General features: G+C 37.5%; 1 protein-coding gene across 2 annotated transcripts in view; it reads right to left on the bottom strand.

The window, feature by feature from the left end:
- Positions 1-5,967: 5,967 nt before the first annotated feature.
- LOC121319514 (nuclear pore complex protein Nup50-like) overlaps positions 5,968-24,302 on the bottom strand; it is a 30,296-nt gene continuing 11,961 nt past the window's right edge. Inside the window, exons 5-8 of one of the 2 annotated variants that reach the window (XM_041257015.1) lie at positions 21,781-22,449; positions 16,716-16,806; positions 14,061-14,179; positions 5,968-7,510 (exon numbers count right to left, since the gene is read on the bottom strand). In XM_041257015.1, the coding sequence (XP_041112949.1) occupies positions 7,308-7,510; positions 14,061-14,179; positions 16,716-16,806; positions 21,781-22,449 (1,082 nt within the window). In that variant the 3' untranslated portion in view covers positions 5,968-7,307. The remainder of the gene's footprint in view (positions 7,511-14,060; positions 14,180-16,715; positions 16,807-21,780; positions 22,450-24,302) is intronic. The other variant, XM_041257016.1, reaches the window with a different exon arrangement.

Here is a 24,302-nt window from a genome sequence, read left to right as displayed (position 1 = left end):
ATTATTGCCCTCCCCTCTAGAAGTTCTTGTTTTTGCAAAAGGAACTGCTGGTAACATGACTACAAGCAGAATGCAGAGGACTTTGTTTCTTCACTGGGGTCACACTGCCCTCATGTGGCCACTAACAAGCACTGCAACATTTATGATTGTATGTTTTATGAGTATCAGAATGCAGACTATCAGGATGTGCTTGTCCAGCCAAGCGTCACACTTACATATATCTGAAGAAACTCCAAAAACTGGTAAGGATATATTTTTTAGCACTTTAGTTCTGCTAATAGCTTCCATTTAATTATAAGAGCGGCCTCTCCCTTTTACTATCATTTGAATTCCGTGCTGTAAATGCAGTTTTGTCACCTGGCTATAGAACAGTATACTTGACTTTTCTACTTGCAGAGGTCAATAAGGATTCTCAGAATTGTTATACTTAACTAAAGTCATACTGGCCTCTAGTGGCCATGCTCCATATTACACTTATCTTTTACCGCACTGGAAGCCAGTTAAGACGAGGACTATTTTTAAACTTCTACTCCTTCCATTCAGACCAGCTGTCCTCCTCCTGTGTTCCTGTTCATCAACTCCAGTTCTGAGAGGACGCTCTGTCCTGCAATGGGACGATGTTTCAGCTGATGTAAAATCACCGTTAATGTAACGAAGCTCCCTGCTTTTAACCATTCGCTATACTTGGTAGCTCAGAAACAGTATTCCAGTACAGAGCGGTGTATGCACAAAGCAGCTCGTCTGCAGTCAGTAGTTTAAATTCTTTATAGTAGAGAACTGAGACAATGACAAGGCTAACATTCTGCTTGCCTCAATTCAACAGTCATTGGTCTCTGATGTTTGCTCTTTGTGATCCATTTTTTTGCTTTTACGAGTCTTTTGTATTCCGGTACAACAGTCATGTGTTATTTATCGTTACTCATTGACCAGACGGTTGATTCTATTACCTGTCCAATATTAGATTTGGAAATGGGTAGTTTATTGCGAATTCAATTAACATTCCCTTTATTTTAGTTTTTATTAAAGCTGCATGCTGCTTAAAAGTACATTTGTGATCTTTTTAAGACGCCCTCCTGCTTTAGCTGAGCAGATGGGGCATGTTTTAGAGTGACTTAAAGGACCAATTGGCCATATGGCTACAGCATGCATTATTTTAACTTTCTCCAGTTCAAGATCAGCCCTGTTCTACTGTGCCATTGTGGTCCCGTTTTTGTAAAAAATTGGTTCAAGCAATATAACCACATTGAAAAACATTAAAACCGTTGAAATTACAAAACAAGCTCTGAATTTACTCTGGATCAAACTATTCTCAACAAAATTAGTATGTGGGTTGTTGAAACATGATAGTTTTGATTTGACACCAATCACTTAACGCTTATCTATAAAAACAAAATACTGACCCTTTTCACCTCCAAAAAAGGCAGTTTTGACTATAGAATTTGCAGTATATTACCTTTTTAGTCTTGTGATAAAAACGGTTAAACAAAATGCTTAATTAAATGTAAAAACTAAATGCACGTCTTCCTCGTCATATGAAAGACAATCTGGGCATATCAGTCTCCTATTACCAGTAGAGCCCTTTAATGTTTTATGTATTTTCCCATTTTGCTCCCCAACATTCCACTCTTCCAAAAGAATGTTCCATTGTACTTAATGTTGCATATTTCTAATACACAAACACATTTAATTGGATAATTGGTCATCAGTCATTCAATTAGTCCAGCTGCATTCTTACCTGGTTAACAGGGATGGAAATTAACCCAATCATTGCCAGTCACCATCCTAGAATCTCTCCTCCTCCAATATCTCACGTCACTTTTTGATGAATTTAAAGAGTGGGGCAGTGAAAAAAGTTAGCAACTTTAACATTTTGGAAGATATTCATCAATGATGTGTTATTGTGAGGTAACTGGGAACTGCTCATGCACACAGAGTTTTCAATGTTGCCTTATCTGTATGCCACTAACCATACCAACCATGCCAGATGGATGCCTGTGTATATACGTGATATGTTACATCTTCCACAAGTAAAAGATGCATTTGAAGCTGGGCAGTTTACTTTTTGTGAAAAACCAGGTAAATTTAATGGAACATGGACTGACACAGGAGTAGAGAAGACTGTCACCGAGACTCAAAGTGATGGTGGAATCATTGGACTGACGTGGAAATAGAATTCCCTCGTGAGATGGACGCTAACAAGGCAAATCACTTGAGTACAGCCGAACGATGGCTGTCCGTAGTGGGACCACAGTGAGACTTCATGAAGGATGCCTGCAATTATAAGTGATGAGAAATGTGTTTTAGACCTTATCATCTGAGAAACATCATAACAGATCCCTTTGAGACAGAATCATCCAGATGTACTTATTAATATATCTGCTGGACTACATGCCACTGTAGATATTCAAAATCCACTGCTCGGTGCAACTGTTACCGGTCAGTACTACATGGAAGCTTCTGTAAAGTCCACATTGTCAGAAGGACAGAATCAGAGCTTTTACACCCCTATTAAGAGATCATGCATAAAAACCTTTTCCAAGATTCAGCGCAGAGAAGGAAAGATAACAGCTATCCAGAAGTCTAGAACTGGTCTTTCGCAGAACACGAACTATTAAAAGTTATCATGAAGATGTTAATAAAGAAAGTGTGCTTGCTCACCCTATCGGACCGGTACCTACATCTCTATTTCAAGAGGAAGCAACTATGAGGAAATCTAACAAAGCTGAACTTGGACATAAGCTGGAGGAAGAAGCAATAAAAGTAACCAGCTTGCCTGAATACAACAAAGCCACCCCACTATACTGTATATCAGAGATGCCATGGCTGTTCAAACAATTCAAGGAGACAAGTACAAAACCTTTTATGAATTGGCATCTGCTGATCTTGATCGGTTAATCAAAGGTTTTGAGAAGGCCAGCAGAATAACAGATGTGTATAATAATGAAGCATCTGTCAACGCAATGGAAAGAGCATGGCGAGCAGAAACAGGATCTAGAAGTAGCAAACAGTACCAGGTTATTGGTGGATGAGTAGTTCCTCTATGGAAAAAAAATAAAATGAAATAAGCTGCTAATAAGCAAGCCCTGTCGAGATTCCTCAGAAAATGGTCCTCAGCATGTTTAATTTAATTCAGACAGGATACCCTTACTGGCTGGTGGGTTTTCTGACGCTGAGGTCACAAAATGTGTCACTGCTAATGGTGTGCAAGAGGTGTTGGAATTATATAGTACACAGGAAGAAGGTGACAGTGTTTTTGGTGAAGCTGGAAGAAAAGGCAACATTATCATTAAGACACCAGATATTGAGGTTTTAGTTCTGGCAATTCATTACTTTCCCCACATGGAACATATTGATGAATTCTGGATTGAAGCAGGAGTTGTGACAACTACAACAGACCTGCGTCATTTTATTCCAGTTCAGGAAATGTGTCTATCGTTGTCTGTAGTGTTTGGTAATATACTTCCTGCTGTTCATGCCCTCACTGGATGTGACTCAACATATTCGTTTTTTGCAATAGGGAAAAAAAAAAAAAACACTGGACTAGCAAAGTTACCACCTTGTGAGGACAGTTTTAAACAACATGTGAAGCGAGCATCATGGCAAACTAAAATTTGGATGGCATCCCATGTAGCCAAGTCTAATTTAGGGTCTACACTAGACCTTAGATGGAGAATGGAAGATGCTGGCATGGTGCAGCTTCTGAGCTTTTACAGGATCTTGTATGCTCTTGCAGTACTGGTGGTCTCTGCTGTTCTTTAAGAATGTGCAGTTGTTGCCAGCAAAATCTGTAATGTACTGACATTTGCTCATGCCAGGGAGAGGGGTGCTGTAATCTCATAGCAGTTCATCAACTTGATAAAACCGCTGAAAATGAACATTAACGTAATAATTTGGATGACTGAGTACCCGTCAATAAATAGTTTAAAAAAAAAAATCAATAAACTATTTATCAAAATAAGTTGTTTTATTCTCTTTTCAGAAATAAAGCATTACAGTAACAGTCTTTTGTGTACCAGTTTTGTATTGCTGCAAAAAATTGGTTATCATTCAGAATAAGGTAAAAATAAATGTTGACGTTAAATTCTAATTTCCCATGTATTAGTCAAATGACAAAGTATAAAATATAAATATCACTAAATTAAGACTTAAAAAAGGTTCCTGTGTTAGAACCAATAATTGATTAATAAACTATCATACAAATACAAATCAAGATTAATCAAACATTTTGAAATATCATATTTTCTTAAATTGTTTTAAATGAGTTTTCCGTAAAAAGTACAAAATGGTAATTAAAACATGAGGTTAGAACAAGTTATTTAACATTGTAGATATTTTGTGCTGCTCATACTTTTCCAATGAGTCTGTGTATTAGAAATATGCAACATTAAGTACAGTGGAACATTCTTGATCAAGATTAAATTGAGAGCTTGTTTCGTAATTTCAACGATTTTAACGTTTCAATGTGTAGTTATATTGCTTGAACCATTTTTTACAAAAAACAGGACCACAATGTCACAGTACAACAGGGTTTATCTTGATCTGGAGAAAGTTAGCTTTAAAATGAAGCATGTTGTAGCCTTGTGGCCAGTGGGTACATTAAACTCCATATACCGGTACTTTGGAACTGCAGTGTATGATAAAAAGAGGAATACACTAACTCAAGTTCTGCTTAACAGTAGTAAACAAGTAGATGTATTTTGCATCCTATTATCGAGGACCAAACATACTTTTGCACTTCACTGTACAAATAAGACAGATCACCACCATAAACAGTTTATACAGCACGCTGCTTTTACACTATTAGACTGGGGAAAAGAGTGAATGAAAGGCTAGTCATTAAAAAAACAAGCCCAATGACCGACGCACTAGCTAATTAAATAGCTGTAGAAAAAGGGAAAGTGCAAAAGACCCTGAAAAGAAACACACGACCAAATCACATTGCAGGACTGAAACTGAAGTCTTAAATAAAAGAGCAGCTTTCTTGTCACAGCAATCTTGATCCTTGCATGTTGCCAAAAGAAATTGCGCAGACATGAAACCATTTCACAAGAGTATTCTATGGTAAGCCAAATTATCATTTAAAGATATCTAAAATACATTTGGGGGGGGGGGGGGGACAATATCAACATTATAACCGAAGAGCAACAGACAATAAGCCAAATGCGGGAAGGAGAGCGGGTGAGGGGAAGAGGGAATGTGCTCACCCCAGGTTTGGCTGCCGGAGCGGGGCTAAAGCATCTCGTCTCCCAGAGAAAGTCACAGCTCCTCTCGCAGCAAAAAAAAAAAAAAAAAAAAAAAAAAGAAATACATTAGGAAAGAACCACATAATAGGCCTAATATCTATTTAGTTATAAATCGAATACTGAGTAAGATGTCTGTGTTAAAATGCCAGCACAGTGTTTCTTCAGTTCAACAGAAGTTAGACTGAGAAGTTGTTTACAGTATGAACATCAGTTCTGTATTTGCATGAATCCCTAGTATAGGGAATTGGGGGGCATGCTGTAGGAGCGTTATATCCGAGGTGCTATAAATTAGCGAGGGAGCACTGTATCTCAATTATTTCCAAATCTTTAAATGTATTTTCAGGTATCTTTAAATCATTTTAAAATGTCTGTGTTTTGAGGTATCTTTAAATCATTTTCAAATATCTCTTAATAACTTCATGTTCATTTAGAGATATCTCAGTCATTAAGATATCTTGAAATAACTTCCTGTACATTTTGAGATCTCTAAATGAACAGGACATTATTTCAAGATCTCTCTAAATGACAGTTTGGCGTCATGCTAGTAAAACATTATTTAAAAGGTGTCTGTAAATCAATTTGAGATATCTATTTCATTTTTAGCTAACTCAATTAAGAGATCTTCAAAATGGTTTATTTATAGCTAACATATTCATTTAAATATATCTTCAAACTATTTACATGTTTGTTAAGGAAGAATTACATCACAAGATCACATTCCATGTAAATATAATAGTTTTATTTATCAATCACCCCAATAACTTGTTTCAGCACCTTCGTATAATACACAAGTGAGCCACTTTTACAAAGACATACAAAGGACACTATATTAAGATTCTATCAAATCCATTTTAACAGTACAGCTGATTAATACACTGCTTACTCACGTCTGCAACAAAGAGTAACATTAAGACATGTTGTGGAAAAGTAAAACGATTTAAGTTACATTTTGACCAGGTCATTCTGTAAGCACAGCAACTCTTCAGGACCAGTAAATCCAAATAAAATATGTTGGTAAGTAGACTGAAAAGGTCAAAATCGCTTTTGCCAGGTAAGAGGAATTTAATCTGTTTGAATAAATACATGTAATGCAGTCACTGCTTAACCATACAATGTCAAAAAATTGTCTTCTATTTTAGAGTTTTGAAAATGTTGACAATTCAAGTTTTGTAAAAATAGTCAAACCCAGATAACACTGGCTGAGATCATACATATCTATAGGACCAAAACTCTAGATGAATCTCAAATCTAACTGTACCCAAAGTGAATTTAAAGTTCAGCTCGCATACTCCAGCAAAAGTCATTTTAGACCAATCAGTCAATTTCAAAAATGCACTTATGTTGCCGTAAGTATTACAAAACACATTAATCTGTATGCTATGTTAATGTTAAGCCAAACCTCAGAATATTCTCCTGGCACAACACTGTTGCAAAAAGATTAATGAATCATTCCCAAGGAGAAGCCTCAGGATCTTCCCAGCTACTACTCTTACTTGCCGATCTATTTGCACTGAAAATTCAAAATGGTAGCAGCAGAAACTCACTGGAATGTTACTTAATCCAGGTAAGTCCTTACCACACAGTTTGCAAGTAATTAAAAATACTTGCTGTACACTCAAACATTTCCCATATTTCTTTACCCTCTCACGAATGGACAGATGTAAAATTAAGCATCATTATCCTAACAGCCTACATCCTCTGACAGCCTGCCTGTTGGGCAACATTAAAATAAAACAAAATGTGCATGTAGGAAAGGTTCAGATCGAAGGAGAAAAAAAAAAAGCAGATTTATAGTTCACAGTTTTGGTGATCAGTTTTATTCAAACTAAAATGCGCATGCAGTGTAAAAAAAAAATGTTTATCATGTTTATCATTCATTAAGATGGATATGAATATTATACATTTCTTTCAAACATCTTACGTCATCTCAACAGCAATATAAAAACACAGTGATCAACAATATTAATTTTTATTGTGCTCCACACAAAGGACCAACAGATTTAAAAAGAAGAAAAAAAAGACTTTGAAAGCAGCCAGTGACCACATTTCTGCACACACTGAATGTTACGCAGCCTTCTTTTCCATTATGATTTTGTGCAGCTCGTCGGCATCCTGTGCAGTTTTCACCCGGATTAACATTGGGACGGGTGTGGTCGGGCTCTTCTCATCCACTGGGGGGTTGGGGACACACACTACCATGACGTTGTTCTTTCCCATCCTCGTGCAGGGCATTGAAGACTGCACCAGAATGTTTAGCAAGATGTTCCCTAAATAACAAAAAGGGAAGGAACATTTCAGAGATTTGTAGTTTTATTTAATATGAATTCACAGATTATGAAACATTTCAAGCCTTTGCAATATCATGAACACATCGACCACCATGATCTACAGGATACAGCGTTTAGCGGATCAATAAATCAGGGGTCTGTGGTGTGTCCTGCAGATTAACAGTATGCCAAATGTCAAATTTAGGTGAGCAATTTCAAAGATACAGCAATCATGTGCTAAAACACAGGGCCAGGCTAATAAGGGAATCATGTTTTTCTCCAAAACTGGATTGGAAATACTGTACAGAGTTACTGTTATTTCAATCATATTAAAACACTCCATTTGATCTCAAAGTTAAACTGCTGCTAACCGGACTATATACATTCACACTGAGCTTGGTTCGTTTAGTTTGAAACAATGTATCAATGTGCTTGCTGTTCACACTTATCTGCGAGCAAAGGGACAGCGTTCATTTTGATACAAACTAAAGTTTTCAGGAGAGAGTCAGTTTGTTCACAATGCAGTTTTCAAGTGAACTCTGTTTGTTTATACTGTGTGTGAACCAGATCTTTACAATATCCTGTAAAGCATATTGAAATATGTCAGCTATTGATGTGTTGCTCTGTTTTAATATAGCATGTTTGAGATTACATATTGCTGTTGAAGAAACCAATGGGGTGCTACTTTGCTAATTTAATTAATAAATAACATCGAATGCCGACAGTAAGAGAATAAGGCAGTTTATGCAAATTCTGCACAGTTATCCTAATATCAGCATGTCACAAAGACTGGCTGTAGTGGGTGACGTCAGACCAGAAACCACGTAATAAACAACACAGAGGTGGAGTTCTGGGGAAGCTGACCCCTTGCTTGCACTCAGCATTTAATGAATGAACAGAACAGTAAATAAAAAGGTTGTAACAAACAAAAACGCAGGACACAGCACTTTCGCCAAATTAAAGAGACAAACAAAACTGACTACACAGACAAAATGGTGAGCTGATATTTTAACTTATTATTATTACCTCTGTCTCCAATCCCATTCTCCACTCACCAAACAAACAACCCCAAGTGAATGAAAACATGCAGCTGTACCGAGACTCGATTGCTAATCAATCATTCAGTTGGAGTCTCGGTAAAACTGCACGTGAATTAATAAAGTGCAATTCCCTGTGCTCACATATTATTACTTTTTACTTGCACGTGAAGTGCTGTGCAATCCTCGTGCCTAAATACAATTTTAATTAAATACATTTTAAACACTCGTGTTACACAGACCCGTTTATATCCCATGTACCAATGTCTATACACCAACATTAACACATAACATACAACACAAAATATACACAGGGGCGTGGAACTTTGCAACATACCCCCCCCCTTGCAAAGCACACATGGCCTCAATGGCCACCTCCCCCCTTAAAATCCCAAAAGTCTAGCTCAAAGTCTCCTGGGCCAAGAACAGGGACTGTAAGGTGTCGATGGGCGGCAATGTTGCCAGTAGCCAGGCTGCTACTGGCCATGCTGTCAGCATACATGCTGGCAGTGGGGCGAATCTCTCCTCCCACTGTATCACTGGCAGCGGAAATTACTCCTTCAGCCGGGGCAAGTCCAGCAGTGGAAAAGACAGCTGTAGTGGGTGACATCAGACCAGAAACCAGAAGTGTTTCTTTTATTTTTGAATGACGCTAACACAACCTAATACATTATTATGCTATTAACTTGTAGAACACACAGATGCAGTTTTGTACTTAATAAAATACAATAGTAAAATCGAGACAGTTACAATTTTACTGTTTCTGACAATCCCAGTTTTCACAGGATGTCTGGTAACCCTCATGTAGTTCCCAAAGACATATTTAGTTTTTGCTCTAATTGTTTCCTCAGAATATGAACTTAACTATGTGCAAAATGTTTACTTCTGAGTCAGGTTACCTTCTATAGTTAGTTTTCTATGTGCAAAAGGACAGAGGCCAGCAGTTGTTTACGTTGACGTTTAGCAAGCAAACCAGACTTGGTGCGTTTGCCAAACGGACTTTGTTGTTCACACTTCAAACCAAAGGTACCGAATCGTACAGAGTCCGGACCAAACCTACTAAAAACGGACCCAGTGTGAACACACCCTTAGTCAATAGGAATTTAGGGCATTGAGTTTCTTGAACACACACACACACACACACACACACACACACACACACACACACACATAATGTGTGTGTGTGTGTGTATTGTGCTGGGACAAATATCTGAATATTAAAATATTTTACATGTATTCGGATACAAAAATTAGTTTATTTGTATTTGCTACAAATGACAAATACCTTGCACTTATTTACCGTCTCACTAGAATTTGCAAGACAGATTAAAAAATGGCAAATGAAAGAGCTGTGTGATGAGAGATGTATATAAAAAAAAAAAAAAAAAAAAAAAAAATCACCACAGCATCTCTTGAGCCTCTATTTAAAAGTTTTAGACAGCAAAAAGTAAGCAAACCAGATTATGCGTGCATAATCTGCATGCATGCATGTACAGTGATCTCTATGGAAAGCCATCTGGGACAAAAACTCGTTGTGCTGCTTTACAGAGCCAGAATCTCATGGGAAAGAAAAAAGGCAAGCATGTCATTCTGAAATGCCTTGCTTAAACAGTACCCAACTTCCAGAAAATGTTGTGTAGTTATTTTTATATAGATTGTATATACACACACCCCTTGTTATATCGTGCCTCACTATACTGCGAATTTGGCTATATCGCAGTCCTGGAGTTGTATGCCTTTAGCTGCAATATACATAGGGGACTTACAATTACTGTTCGTTTTATTTTGTCATACCTATCGTACTGTTATCATATACACACATTGCACAATAAGAAAGCAAATTAAATATCTTCTTGCTGAAGCGGTTTTTATTTTGGCCAACGAGGTGTTCACATATGGCAGCAATGCACTAGCAAAAGTTACAGGGCAGTGACATCTGCTCCCTAGTAAGCAAGCCTGTTGGGAGTGGATTCTTTCAATGCAGCGGGTTTGTGCATCTGAGAAAGGAGAGGAAGACTTATGAAATTAATTGGAGACTGAAGTTAGAGAAGCAATTACCCTCCGCAGTACAAATTAAAACGGGGTGATGCTTTTTATATATAGCAGATTTATACTGGACCCTGACACCCACGATGTAGTGAGTGGGTGGTGTGTTAAAACAACAGCGTGTTGTTTTAAGTTCAACTGGAGAAGTTTATTTTTTGTGATTAGATTTGATGAAAATACACCATCCACTGGATATATCTCAAGTGTCGGGGTCTGTTGGAAAACATGGAATGCAAATCGATTAGCAGTTTGCTATGCATACGGACTGGCAGAGCTATACTGGTGTTCCTTTCTGAAAATAGACTAATATTGTAGAGAGCAGACTGTTTGGTTCAAATTGCATGTACTGCTAACAATTGATGACATTGACTGCAAGGTACAACACCGCTGTGAACCAGAAGGGTGCAGGCTCTTAAGACTTTTGGAATACCCAGCATTGACTGCTGTTGGACCCAAAGGATCTCAGGGAGAACACAAGATAATGCCACTGGACTCAAAGGATCTCAAGCAAGAAAGAGAAATAAGAACAAGGAAGATAACAAAAAACATATGGACCTTTTGAGGCACCATGGGTCTGAAGAGGAATGCACTGAGTTCAGAGGTCGTCACACTAGACTATACACACACTAAATTAAATACATATGGTATATGGACCTTTGCTATTGGTTACATGTCAGAGAAAGAGGAGGTGAACCATCTATACATAAGGGTATTTAATGTCATGCAAAAACTGTAAGAACGCGTAAACTGTTTGTCCTGTACCTGGGACCAGTCTCCCTGCATATTTCAATAAACCTAACTGATTGAAGAAAAAGACTGTGCATTTTCTTGAATCTACTTACACCATCCTTTTTTTAAGTAACATCATTGCCGAGCCAGTACATCAGGGTCCAAAATAAATCTGCTATATATCGAGGGCAGCGATATAGCAAGAGACCCACACTAAAACAAATAAGCTAACAAATAAGTTACTGTACAACCACTCCCTTGTTTTATCAGGTGTGTCAAGGTCCAGTATAAATCCTCTACGCAAACTTCCTTTCCTCATTTTTCGTATAAAAAGCAGCACACCGTTTTAATTCGTACAGAGGAGGGTAATTGCTTCTCATCAACTTCAGTCTCCAATTAATTTCATCAGTCTTCCTCTCCTTTCTCAAATGCACAAACCTGCTGCATTGAAAAAGAATCAATTCCCAACATAGGAGGCTTGTTGCTAGGGAGCTGACGTCACTGCCTTGTGGCTTCTGCTAGTGCATTGTTGCCACACATGAACGCCTCGTTGGCTAAAATAAGAACCGCTTCAGCAAGCAGATATTTAAAATTTGCTTTGTGTTACTGTGCAATACATAACAGTATGATAGTAATGCTTTGTATTTAATTGTTTTGTATATTTGTTTGTGATGTGCAGTATGAAACAAAACAAACAGTAATTGTAAGTGCCTATGTATATTGCAGCTAAGGCATGTGCAGTTACAGTAAAAATGGGGAGCCAACTCCAGGACCGATCCGACTCCTCAGTATAGCAAGGGGCAATATAACGAGGGGTGGGTGTATATGTACTTATTATTTACATGTTTCTTTTGCGTTCTGAAAAAACAATGCATCGGGTCTTAGTGAAAAAGATGTATCGATAGTAAAAAAAAATAAAAAATAAATATCATCCCAGCCCTATTGCTTATAGCACCCTTTTGCTAATTTAATACATCAAGTTTTCTTCTGAAAAAGTCGAGTGGCTTATTCTTCAGTCCATGACTGTCGAGTCTCCAAATGTCGTCTTGGTTTGTAAGGCTTCAAGCTGTCGTTAGCCACTACCTCTCAGTGTGTCGTCTGTGATGGACGTGGTTCTCCTGCAGTTCCAGCAAAATGTAAATCCAAATTTCAAGTAACTTTTTCATATTTTCTAACTTTGTTTTTTGCATGAGGATGAAGCTACACAAAATTGCTCTTCCTTTTTTCATGCACCACAAAACTATCAATTTTTTGTACTGAACAGCGTGCAAAGCAGCAGGTAACTAATGCTTAAACATAAACTAGCCAATTGGTTCTCTGTTTAAGTGCGGTTAAAAAAAAAAAAAATTACAAATAATAAGTGTGAATTTGTATGATATTACTATTCTTATAGTATTATTCAAACGTTCACTGCACCCCAATTCGAGAACCGCTGCTCTAAGAAATTGTGTCTGTCTTGCTTCTAAACATGGTCCACCGAGTTAGAGGGCAAAACAATAAATGTAACTGCTGCTAGTGCAACAAGTCATTTTTTGCTGTTTTAAAATATGTATTTTTTACTTTAATATTCAGGCAAGTTTTATATTTGCTTCGGATCGGGTACATTAGTTATCTTTAACCAGGGCTCACTGTGCAGAACAAGAGGGAGAGTATAAGCAAATAGTTTAATTGCCTTACAATTCAGGTGCGTGCCTTTAAAGTCAGATTAAACTATTGTAATTATTTATATACAAATAAGCTTACTTGACTTGAAAAACGTCAAGCAAATTCTTACTTTGTTTGCTTTAATTAGTACACAACAAGCTTCAATATGAAAGCTGAATTAATTAATGTTATTAACGTCTGAATATAATTTAATTAGAGAATAAAACAAACTAAAAACTAACAATTACTTAGCCTATATTTAATTTATTTTTTGTAGCATCCAAACTGCCCAGCATTTTCTGTTGCAGTCACACCACTGCTAACATTAGCTGTTGTAAACAGTGCGGAGCGAACTATGGTGTGTCCAACCAATGTTTGTGTAGGGGCTGTTTTATAGTGGGTTTTTATTTATCTATTTTTGGCTTGGTCTTATGACTTTTTTTTTTTTTTTTTTTTTAGCATTGTAAACAAGTTTCTAGGCAAAACCACAACAAAACATAGAAGAGTGTTTACACAGAGCAAAAAACGTAGAATGGCAAAATATATCGTTTGCTTCCCCTGTGCTCTATGGGTTAGGTGCCTATGGTCTCAATCAAGTTACAGTTCAACAAGAGAAATATACTTAACAGGTCATAAGTCAAATATGTGCAAAAACAGTAGTTTTCCTTCATAATATATATGGCTTTTATTACTTTTTGAAACAAACAAATATTTAAATTATATAACAATAAATACATAAATTAAAACAAATCATTAAAAATAGGCTGGATTCCTGCACTTTATGTAGGTTGCCATCATTACAAGCTGAATAGGAACGTTCCAGAACCAACTGAAGTTGGTCAGCATTTCTAGATCGAAACCCTGAAGTAGTTTTGGGGGGAGGGGGCTACTGCGTGTAAGCTTGAGTAAGCAACTGGTGGCAGGGAATCCCAGTGTTTGCAATGCAAATCTGTTTTGAACAATGAAGCGTAATCTCTGTGCGAGAATGCCAGCAGCATATCAGAGAAAGTTACATAAACTGCCTAGGATGGGACTAAAAAAATAAATAAAATAAAAAAATAAAAAAGCCAAGAATTGCATGCAGTTAAACGTACCTAAATTGGTGTCCGCTCTCACCAACAGCTGGGTCTTTTGTTCAGATACTTGTTTCAGATGCAACGTACCCACACCCTTCTCTTTAAATTCATTTTCTTTCTTGTAGAACAGCTTACATCTATTAAATACATTTTAAAAAAAAGCATTTTAGTAAACCAAAATAAAACTAGCCAACAATATTCTCCATTTTAATATATTGACCTTTCCCCTCCTAATCTCAGAATGGGATTCTAATAAAAGCAGTAAAGCAGAGGCACTCAACAGAACTCCGGCCTTCGAGATTCATAGGAGTCCAGGACTTCATTCCAAGCATGTCCTAAAAGAGTTCACTGAACCTGCGAATGACCAATTTACTAATGTAGAAACTGAGTGGAACAAAAACCCAGACTGGAACAGATATCAAGTGTCAGAATCGAGCACCCCTAATGTAAAAAGCAAGCAGGTTGCAATATAAAAGTAGAAAAAGTGACGGTAATGGAACTGGAGCTTGTTTGATTTGGTTAAAACCTAGCTCCTGGGAGGATCAAAGTTAAACAATCTGTTTTGTTTCACTGTCAAGGGCCTGCAGTTAATAGCACCTCAGTCTTTGCTGTACACCACCTTAACACGAATGGTGCTCCAAAAGATTGTGTTAACAAGTTCACCACAGCACTTAAATTCACAACAAAACCACTGTCAGGTCCAATACATTTAAATACAAGGACAGACTTGAGAAGATTATTATTTTTTATTAAATCTAATCTTTGGCAGCAACAACAATCAACAATTATTTACAAACTGAAGTACTGTAAAGCCATAAATATTTGGCAAATCACACACAAACCTATTTTGCTCCAGAAATATTGGTGACCTGTTGCAATATACAAAGTATGTATTGTTAATGGAATTTGATATTCATGCCAAAAATGTTTGTGTTATTATTTCATAAGCAAAAAAAAGGCTTGCAAATATTTATGGCTTTACAGTAAATACTTTAGATACAGTTGCTTTCAAAAGTATTCACCCCCCCTTGGACTTTTCCACATTTTATTGTGTTACAACATGGAATCAAAATTAGGAGTTTTTGCCACTGATCAACACAAAAAGTCCATAATGTCAAAGCGAAAAATAAAATCTACAAATTGTTCTAAATTACAAATATAAAACAGAATAATTGATTTCATAAGTATTCCCCCCCCTTTTGCTATGACACACCTAAATAAGGTCTGGTGCAACCAATTGGTTTCAGAAGTCACATAATTAGTTGAATGGAGTCCACCTGTGTGCAATTAAGGTGTTTCACATGATTTCAGGTTAAATACACCTGTCCCACAGTTGGTAGTGCACTTCCTAACAAAAACTACATCATGAAGACAAAGGAACACTCAAAGCAAATCCGGAATATGGTTCTTCTAAAGCAGCAATCAGGGGTAGGATGTAAAAACATTTCAAAGGCACTGAATATCCCCCAGAGCACAGTAAAGTCCATTATTAAGAAATGGAGAGAATATGGCAACTGTGAATCTGTCTAGAACAGGCCTCCTCAAAAACTGAGTATCCGAGTGAGAAGGGCACTAGTCAGGGAGGCCACCAAGAGGCCTATGGCAACTCTAAAGGAGTTACAGTCTTCCACGGCTGAGCTGGGAGACACTGCAACAATAGCCCGGGTGCTTCAAAAAAACTGGCCTTCATGGGAGAGTGGCAAAAAGAAAGCCATTGTTTGAAAAAAAAAAAAAAAAAACCCATCAAATCTCAGCTAGAGTTTGCCAGAAGGCATGTGGAAGACTCTGAGACAATGTGGAAGAAGATTCTATGGTCTGATGAGCCCAAAATAGAGCTTTTTGGCCTCAACGCTAAGCTCTATGTTTGGCGCAAGCCTAACACCGCACACGATCCTGAGAACACCATCCATACAGTGAAGCATGGTGGTGGCAGCATCATGCTATGGGTATGCTTCTCTGTGTCAGGGCCTGGAAAGCTTGTGAAGACAGAGATCAAAATGGATGCAGCAAAGTACAGAGAAATCATGGAGGAAAACCTGCTGAAGTCTGCAAGAGACCTGGGACCTGGGAGAAGATTCATCTTCCAGCAGGACAATGACCCCAAACACACAGCCAAAGCCACATGAGTAGCTTAAAAACAAAAAGGTCAATGTCCTGGAGTGACCCAGTCGTAGCCCGGACCTCAATCCAATTGAGAATATGTGGAAAGAGTTGAAAATTGCTGTTCACCAAAAGGTGCCTCTATCAAATATTGTCTCAACAGGGTGAATACTTATGCAATCAATTATTTTCTGTTTTGTATTTGTAATTAATTTAGAACAATTTGTAGATTTTATTTCTCACTTTGACATTAGGGACTTTTTTTGTGTTGATCAGTGGCAAAAACTCTTAATTAAATCCATTCTGATTCCATGTTGTGACACAATAAAATGTGGAAAAGTCCAAGGGGGTGAATACTTTTGAGAGCCATTGTAAGTGATGATTCAACAGCTAAAATAGCTTTTATTTAAAAAAAGCAACTATTGATCTGATCTGTTGGCGATTCGCAGCTTTCTTAGTAATAAATAAATAAATAAATTCTATACTGCAGGCTACGTAATTTTCCTGGTAAATGCTGAACAGCTATCATCTCGGGAATCCCCACTGACACAGCAGAACATTGCGCACACTTACTTTTTAGAATAAAACGCATCATCCTCCTTCACTTCATTGACAACAGGTTTTGGAGGCTCTTCAGTCTCCTCTTCATTACCCTTTTCCTCTCCTAATACAAAACAAATAAAAATAAAATCAGGATTGAAACAGACTTTATACAGACACAGAATGCTGGAATTATAGGTCACAAACATAAAATAACTCCTCTTGATTCTTAGATCCCCTTTTTTAAAGAAAAACAATGCTTTTAAAAAAGGCGTTTCTGCAATTACAACGTAGTTGTGACATTTTAAATCTGGACTCAAACTGAGTCTCGACAAGAATCGTACTGGTATTCAGCACATGGACCATTGTTTAAACGTTGCCGTTCAGTTTACACCACCGGGTTTACACATTTTAAATTATAAAACATTGTAAGAAATACTTATTTTGCAAAGTGCATATACACAGTACATTAAAACTGTACATTAAGACTTGTGTTGCCTGTAGAGGAATTACTATGCTTTGTGTGAATTTTATATGTTCTATCCTAGTGCAGCGCTAATCTATTATAGCAGTGAAGAGACAATAAATAAAAAATGGCAAGTGAGGGATGCAAAACAGCAATGAAAGCTATAAATCACATTCTCTTAGGAATTGCTGCAATGAGGGTGCCCGAGCAACATGATTATCTAACCAAGAAATCATATCACAAAAGGCCGCAATTTTATTAATCTTAGCCAACAGTCAACTGTACCACTTGTAGGTGTTAAAATCAAATATGTTGGAATCTTTGACATATCAATATTTACATTCTATTGAAAGAACCACTAGACAGATATGCACTATCCTTTTAACTCAATGCAAGGATGGAAATAAGACTCCAGTTGCATAGCTGTTCCATTCCTGGTTTTACTACAAGTTTAATGAGACACATCTGAGCTTGTTACCTGTACACTGTGGCTAATCAAGCTTAATTTCCAACCTGCAATGTGTGATTTTTATGAACAAAAACAAACATCCCCCATGACACAGCACAAATGTAAATGTCTATTCAGGATCATACAAGAGGAAGCACTGGCCACCATGATAGATATTCTAACTTGACAGGATGACAATTATACAATACATCTTATGCAATTCGTCTCCATGATTAACAAACTGAAAATATACAACAGCTGTATTAGATTTGTTGTGGTCAAAGTCAAAGTGGAAAGTTTTTTTTAATGGTTTCTGAGATACAAGATACAGAGTGCAGCAGCAGCAGACTTTAACACAATCGCAGCTGATGCAGAACACCCCTTTGAACCACTACTGCAGGAAAAGGCATTCCATTGTGTACTTAAAAAACTTGCACAGACTGGACAAACTGCATTATGGACATACTGTATGACTAAGAATTTTGCATTTTGAGAACCAGACAGCCAACTTAACAAAACCGCTTGCCTTTGAGTCTGAACGCAAATCCGATAAAATGCCTGACATCTGGGCTTCACTGTGATTATAGCATATCCAACTCCAATCTGTTTGCAGAACACAAGAGCAAGATCCACTTCTATTCATACTTGTTGGATCAGAATGGGTTTGTCCAGTTAAAATCCTGCTCTGTCTAGATCTTGAAGCACATAACTGAAGCAGTACTTGGAACACAATGATAAATAAATAAAAAAGGAGAACACCAAAGACAAAATAAATTACGAAAATTAACAGAACAGCCTACTACAGATATCACCCTACAGAACTAACACAATTTGCTTCATATAGTAAAATGAAACCTGCCGAGTGATGTTACGTTAACATATTGAATTACATACTGCTCTGTAGTTTTCCATATACACCACCCACTCGATACATCGCGGGTGTCGGGGTCCAAAATAAATCTGCTATATATCAAGGGCCGCGATACAGTGAGAGACCCATAGAAAAACAAACAGGCCAATAACAAATACTGTACGACCACTTCCTCGTTTTATGGCAGGCGTCAGGCTCCAGTATAAATCCTCTACGATACCCATTTGTCATTTTTCGGATAAAAAGCATCACACGGTTTTAGTTTATACTGCAGAAGGTAATTGCTTCTCATCAACTTCAGTCTCCAATTAATTTCATGAGTCTTCCTCTCCTTTCGTAAATGCACCAACCTATTGCATTGAAATAATCCATTCCCAATAACATGGGAGCTGACATCCCTGCCATGCGGCTTTTGCTAGTGCATTGCTGCCACACGTAAACACCTTGTTGGCTAAAATAAGAACATAGTTATGTAATTTGCTTTTTGTTATTGGGCAATAAGTGTATATATGATAACCGAACGACATGAATGCTTTGTTTTTAATAGTTATGTATGTTGTTTGTGATGTGCACTACAAAATAAAACAAACAGTAATACCAAGTGCCTATGTATATTGCAGCTAAGGCATACGCAGTTACAGTAAAAATGGGGAGCCAACTCCAGGACCGCGATATATGCGAATCCACAGTATAGTGAGGGGTGATATAACGAAGGGTTGGTGTACTTAACGAAAAACTGTACTACTATTATGTTGCCATATCTGTGTATTTTCTAAATTATGTTCATAGTTTAAAAACACACATATATATATATATATATATATATATATATATATATATATATATATATATATATATATATATATAAAATGTTTAATGTCTCAATCCTAAAATCCTAAGGATGCAAAACTTTTGGCCATAGCTGTAAATCTCTCACATTAAGAGGACATAGACTCCCTCTACATAATTACTACAGTGATTAATTCTGTATTAAGTATTTAATTGCTTTTTTTTTTTTTTAAAGAAAAAGTCTGACTCATACCAACAGATAACAAGTATCAGGTAGGTTATGTGTTTTACTTGCAGCCACACGTACACATTTTCTGTGCAAGTTTAAAAATGATTAATTTCTATAAAGTGTTTGCAGTTTATGTAAGATACTGTATAGTAGCATACTGTGTTAACCCTTAGCGGCCCATTTATTCAGCGCTTGTCAGGCGCATCAGGTCCAATTTATTTTCACACGTGCGGTTTTCACACCTGCGATTTGCCCAGCCTGACCCGGATCGGATTTTTTTTTTTTTTTTTTATATTTTATTTTGTGCTCTGCGAGCAGTGTTTGTTTAAATATTTTATTTATTTTTGTCAAATAAAAACGGCGCACCATACGTCTTTTTGAACTGCAGTAACTGCCTGTGTGTTTTCACTTTCCCCCTTCTGGCCTGACGTCACCGCTCAGCCATTACGTGCCTGTCATGTCATAGTAGTTTACAATAGCGTACCTGCACTGCATCTACTATCGGCTGATATGGGTACATAACTATCGTCTATCTGTGCCCCCCTATTTTTGCAGTATGTGTCTGAAACAAACTCTTCCCCTTTAATCTTTCTTACTGTAGTTAAGTCACATCTACCCTTGTACCTACCCTCTGTCCTTTTACTCATTCTCACATACAGTATTAATTGCATATTATAGCAAATTGGAAATAGGAGTACAATCTGAAATATTTTCATCAATTCCAGCAAAACACTATCATTTTAAAAATCAACTCCCTGTGCTTGCCTCGACCATTACAAAAATGGTCTTATTCCTGCCAGCACAAGCTTGTCCTGGTTTGGCATCTTTTAAATACAACGAAAGCAAAACTACCAAAACATTTTCTGACTACATCTACACAATCAATTTTACTAAAACCTAATAACCAGTCTGCTGCATCTTTAGCAGCTCACCAACATGCAAATAGGTCAGGTCTGCTCATGGATTTATACTGGCTGCTGGCAACAGCAGATGACCATATAAACTATTTATTTTGTGCCCATCACACCAAGCATAATTTAGAACATTACTCAAATTAGTCTTATGTTTTAATCTTACAAATCTTTCAACATAAGTGAGATCCCAGGATTAATGTAACAGTAACCAAGTACAAAATACTCTTGAATGCATCACTGTCCTTCCTTCAGCTGCCTGCAGCTCTGTATTCCCAGAGTTGATAAAAGGCACTAATATGAAAACCAGCACTTCTGCTCCTGTCTTCCGATTTCTTTTAGTTTTTGTTGCTGTCCCTCCTCTGCTGCGGACGTCACTACTAGACCTAGCTTCCTCCTGCTTTGTAGCCTATACATTACGTTAATTAAAGATTTATCTGCATTATAGCCTAAATTGTTCACTGAGAAATTTAAACAAAAAGGTGAAAAAAAGGTTCAATAGTGAAAAAAGGAATGAAAAAAAAATCTGCAGGAGGGCTTTGGAATCCCAGAAACAGTGATCAAATCTGTCATTGTAAAAAGGGGTAGCCTATACAGCAGTGTTGGCTATTAGATCAATTTCTCTCCTGAAGAAAACAATTCTGGTATTACCCTGCTACACGATGGAAAAGGGTTATTGAGACTGAAACAACAGCTGCGGGTTTAAGCACTGGGGCATGCACTTAAACATAAATCAAAACACTGCTGAAAAAAAAACTCTAAATGGAGCACCTAGTTCCCTTTTTATATCTTGTGGCTATTCCCAAGTCACACCAATTATCTAATTTGGGAATAGCCACACTCACATGTATTTGGCAGGGATTGGAACTGCCAACCACCACCACCACCACACAAACCAAACACTATTTACAAGCACATACCCCTAAAAAACATGGAATGGGAAAAAAACCCCAGCAGAATCAGTATAGGCTCTGTTTGTTAAACAAACCAGTCTACACGCATGCCACATATTCCACTGAAATGCTTCATCATGTTAATGTATAGGAGATGTCAAACACACACAGACAGACAGAGACAGGCACTAACCAGTCTTACCAAGCAACACTGCAAATCGTAGCTCAGTGAAAATTCATACATCTACCTTTAATGAACCTACTGCTGACCCTCAGACAAATTACCTATAAACAGCACAACCAAGAGTTCAAAAATAATCCAATCCTTTGCTGAGTTTACAAAAACTATCAAAATGAGCAGTAAACATATAACAAAATATAATACAATTTAGGAGCAAAAGTAATTATTCAAAAACAAAAAAAAAATGTAAAACTAAGATTACACTGACAGCTTATCAGAATTCCAAGCATTAAATAAATCAAATCAGTACCTTTTGGTGTATTTCCATTTCCAATAGTTGTTTGAGGTGCTGACAAACCAAAAGAGAAAGTGGAGGTGGCTGGAGGTTTTCCTTGGCTTCCAAATAAAGAACTTGTGCCTTGGCTTGAAAAGGAAAATGTAGGTGCTGCTGCTGTGCTACTGGTAGACAGGGATCCCAAGACAGAGCTGTCCACTTTCTTCCCAAAACTAAACGTGACATTGGTGGCGGGAGCTGCTGAAGCAGCAGAGCCTGCCCTCTTCTCTGAAGTGGTGCTCTCCTTTTGGTCGCTGCTGAATGTGAACAATGCTGTTGCTGCACCCTGCTGAAGCTTTGAAGAGCTGAGCGTCGGAAGAGAGAAAGACTGTCTGCTGCTGGCGTCGCTCTCAGAGCCACTGTCAGAGCTGCCTCCGTGTTTCTGCTCAATGCTGGCTAAATGCTTCTTGTAATCACTGAATATAGGACTGAGGTCACACAGGGGGTTGCCATTGACGTGCTTCGTGACCCAGTCCCGCAGAGAGCAGTTCAGGCTAGCTAGCTGTCTGTTATATTCTCGACTGCTGTGGCTTTTATTCTGAGTGGAGCTAGGGGCAGAGCTGGACTGACTCACACCATTAGATTCTGTACTGACATCACTCTTCTGAAGCTGGCTGGAGGCAGGGCCGTTAAATGTTAATGAGCCTATTTAAAAAAAAAAAAAAAAAAAGAGGAAAAAACAAAAAGGAAAATAATATACTGCAAATACATGGAACAATGGACTAAATACAATAAAAAAATAATATTGAAGACAATTAAAATAGGATTTGCTAAGTTGCAACCCCCCCCCCCCCCCCTTCCAGAGGGTTCCAGAGTAAAATGCTCTTAATGCAAACACTACCTATATTTCATAATCTCCATATTGATTAACATGCCTTACTGTGCAAATCTATATACCTACCAACTGAAAAAGAGAGATGAGAAGAGAGAGAGAGAGAGAGAGAGAGAGAGAGAGAACACACACTCTCCAGCAGTTTCCTAAATAGCAGCTACAATTTATGCAATTATTTAAATAACAGTTTGGCCTTAAGATTCCCAGAAAGACAGATTAGCTCACTTTTGACAGCTTCAGTTCAGGTCACTGCCTGCCCCTCCATGCTGCAATAAAGACTTAAATAATGGAGTATTACAAGGCAACAATTAGAGAGTACTGTGTGGAATTTTACTCTTTGTACATTTCACAATTTTCTGCTTCAGGGTTTTATTTTATTACATCTGCTCGTGTTCAATTCCTCAGAAGTGATATTAACCCCTTCAGCTCCAGGATGTACGACAAGACAGCACTTGCCGAAGCGTGCCGTGCCTGCGTACCTCAAGGTTTGCCTTTATTCAATGGGCTTTCTTTCAACCTGGTCTGTCAGTATGCGTGCCAGATAGTCTGTATGGTGCTGTGTTTTGCAGTCTGGGAGGGAAGAGCGGGATTTTGTCCGGTGACATTTTTATCCAGTCGCAATTTGCACAAAATCCCTTTCATCTGTGAGTGCATTGAGAAGAATGGAAGCTACAGAAGCAAATCACCAGCAATCTAAGGTGGACATATAGTATTTACTATCATTGTGGTGCAGTTTATTTCCAGTACTACTTATTTACTTATTGGTATAAACTTGCTTGCTATTATTGCAAACAAAATATGTCAACATACAAGACTGATTTAGACACCACCAGTACAGAAACCTTTGATGCGTGATTTGGGCGTTTGGAAAACATCAACTTTGAAAGAAGGTTTTACTTTGTGAAAATGAAGATTTTGCACTGAAGTATATAACAATCACCACACCATTCATCTGCATATTTTTTCAGGTGAAATCTTGAAATTGTTCACATTCCCGTGCGCTCGCACCGAGAAGGAACGATTATTTAACAAGTAGACAAAATACAGTAAAAAAAATAAATAAATAAATAAAAATAAAGAACTGAAACTGCACAATGTGTTTTAGCTGCTGTTATGCAGGGTATATTTTGCAATAATCACAGTAATACCATATTTGCTCGAGTAGAAGTCAAGAAATTTAAACCCAAAAAACAATCCTGAAGTTGGGGGTGGTCAACAAACACAAGCAAAAATAAGAACCGATCTATAAATTATAGTAAGAGCCTATATTTACTGATTGCGAACGCATGAACGCTATGGAGGGGCATCGCATTATTATTAACGTTACCTTTTCTACTGCGTCACCCTACAGCACCTCCATTGTTGTAAATCCTGGTTACCAGAACAAATGCTTCTAATTTCTCTCAAATGAAAAACTTTTACTTGAACAAATACACTGTGTATGTGTATTTTACAGGGTTTTTAAAGCAAATGTAATACAGTAACCACTGCTTAGAACAGACGCGTTTGTGTTAACGTTCTTCACCCACAGTGAGCGATAGATGGCATAAACTCCCACACAATAACCCGACATTCAAAATGTCCCCCAACCACCAGTAAAGTAATCAAAACAAGCATGTATGCTAGGGATACGCTTTTGGTACATTTTTATGAATGTTTAAATGCT

Source organism: Polyodon spathula, chromosome 8 (genome assembly GCF_017654505.1).
Source record: "Polyodon spathula isolate WHYD16114869_AA chromosome 8, ASM1765450v1, whole genome shotgun sequence".
Lineage (NCBI taxonomy): Eukaryota > Metazoa > Chordata > Actinopteri > Acipenseriformes > Polyodontidae > Polyodon > Polyodon spathula.
The sequence above is the reverse complement of the archived record's forward strand: the minus strand, read 5'-3'. Positions and strand labels throughout refer to the sequence as shown.